Source organism: Plasmodium reichenowi, chromosome 9, assembly GCF_001601855.1.
Source record: "Plasmodium reichenowi strain SY57 chromosome 9, whole genome shotgun sequence".
Classification (NCBI taxonomy): domain Eukaryota; phylum Apicomplexa; class Aconoidasida; order Haemosporida; family Plasmodiidae; genus Plasmodium; species Plasmodium reichenowi.
Window position 1 is genome coordinate 1,119,980 of NC_033654.1, and position 2,500 is coordinate 1,122,479.

At 20.3% G+C, this 2,500-nt stretch overlaps 1 protein-coding gene across 1 annotated transcript; it reads right to left on the minus strand.

Annotated features, from left to right (window-relative positions):
• Window positions 1–280: 280 nt before the first annotated feature.
• PRSY57_0927600 (G2 protein, putative) lies at window positions 281–1,296 on the minus strand (the record flags this gene model as incomplete). The annotated part of the gene is made up of 2 exons (XM_012907515.1): window positions 281–885; window positions 1,083–1,296. The coding sequence occupies 2 exons, from the start codon at window positions 1,294–1,296 to the stop codon at window positions 281–283; spliced, it is 819 nt and encodes a 272-aa protein (XP_012762969.1).
• Between the last annotated feature and the right edge of the window lie 1,204 nt (window positions 1,297–2,500).

The following is a 2,500-nucleotide window of genomic DNA, read 5'->3' on the forward strand; positions in this document are numbered from 1 at the left end:
AAATATTAACAAAAAAATTATAAAACAAAACAATTTGGAAAATAAGAATAAATATCGCACTAAAACATTTCACATAATTAAACTCTAACAAATTTATGATGAACTGTACAAATGTATATGTAATATATATATAATATATATATATATATATATATATATATTTCTTTTTTTTTTTTTTGAATATAGGATAAGTCGTTCATTTTATGAAAAGACTAATTATGCTTACATGTTTATATGTAATATATAAATATGGACTATATATTATATGTTTTATTTTTTCTTATAAGCATAGAGAATATTCTTTTTTTCGCCTTGGCTCTTTATATCGCCTATGATGAATTATTGCCCCTGCTGAGGTACAAGCACCACATGGAGCAGAAGAAGCAGGATAAATAAAACATTTTGAATTGTCATATTTATTATCAGTTGCAGCTTCTTTGATTTTGTCTATATAATCTTTAGCTATTATTAATTCATTATTTTTTTCTAAAGATATATCTATGTTCCTTTTTCTGCTGGATTCAAATTGACGTAATATTTCTTGTTGTGCTTCGTATGCATTTTCAACATTCTCATTCCATTCATTTAATTTTTTATCATTTTGAAGAATTTGTTGTTCTTTTACAGCATGATGAAATAAAATGTTTTTTTCATATTTATACATTGCTTCTTCTAAAGCCTTGCCTTGTTGTTCTTGTGATGATTTCATTTGTTCTAGCCATTTTGTTTGATCTTCCGTATAGGTGTCTGATATTTTCTTTAAGAATATTATTACTAGTTCTTTCATTTCATCAAGTGTCAGCATGCTTTCTCCACAACATTTTAATTTGTACATTAATTTTTTTATGCTCAAATAATTGGATACATGTTTCAAATCAAGCGTTCCTAAAAAAAGTTAAAAAAATAAAAAATAAAAATAAATAAAAATATATATATATATATAAATACATTCGCACATTTTTTTATCTTTCATGTCCTATGAAATATTCATAAAAGGTCATAATGAACAACTCACAAATAAATATACATATATTTACGCATATACATGTATGTTTCCTTTTTTTTTTTTTTTTTTTTTGTACCATTTTCGTCAACAAATCTACAGACATATTCCATAAAACCACATTGCATTAAAAAATGTCTTAGTATCATTTCTACAGTTTTGTACGGTAATTTTCCCTGCTTGGATATATCATGACATGCAAAAACCATGTCTAGTTGTTGTTCAAGACCTGGATAGGTAGCATAGATATTTTGTTTTTCTATTTCGTCTTCTTTTGATGATATTTGTCCCATCTTTTTTTTTAAATACTTACAAACACGATTAATTTTTATATACTATTCAAAGTGATAAATAATATATGAACAATGAAATGAACAAATATATAATAATAAAAAATATGTATATTTATATAAATATATATAAACGAATATATAATTAATCAGTCATATTATAAAAATAAATTAAATTTTTTTATTTTTACAAAATTACAATTGATATCATAAACAGAACTGTCTTAAATATATATATATATATATATGTATATATTTAATAAATTTGTGCTTTCACAAACACAAGATCGAAATAGACAGATATATAAAAAAAAAAAGAAAAGAAATATATATATATAATATATATAATATATAATATATATATATATATATATATATATAAGGAAAAACGATTCTTAAAATGATTTCATTTAAAAAAGGATTTTATACCGCACTTTAGAGCATTTAAAAAAAAGGGGAAAATAAGAAAATATTATAAAATTATAGGATATAATTAAATATATTATAATATTAAAAAATAAAATAAAAAAAAAAAAAAAAAAAAAAAAAAACCTTACCTGTTCATGTAAAGTAGCTATAAAAAAAAAAAAAAAAAAAAAGAAATGTACATGAATATTTTAAATACTACCTGATTTATTACATTTTATTCATATATTACTATGTTAAAAAATTAAAAATAACATCATTATGATATACATTAACATATATTTAAAAAAAAAACAAAATTATAAAACGTTACTTTATATCCTTTTTCTATGGAAAATTTACAGTATTTAAATTATATCTCTAATAAATACTTCCTTATTTCCATTTTCGCTATTTTTTTTTTTTTTTTTTTACAACAATGTTCCTATTGTACATGAACTGTTCATACGAATTTATGAAAGCTTTTACATTTAAAAAAAGAAAAAAAAAGAGAACATTATATAAATTATATTATGTGTGTGTATTTTACTTTTCATTTTTTTCTTATTAATAGGATCTGATGTTGGTACATGTCTACATGTTGTTTATTTTTTAATATAGAAATAAGGATATTCCTATTGCTGAACTAAATTACAGAGAAGAAATATTTTTGATTATTTTTCATATATATGATATGTAATAATTAATGTATGTTTTTTAAAATATATTGAGTGAATTTAAATTTTTTTTAAAGGATAAGAAATACAAAAAAAAAAATATTAAAAATTAAAAATTAAAAATT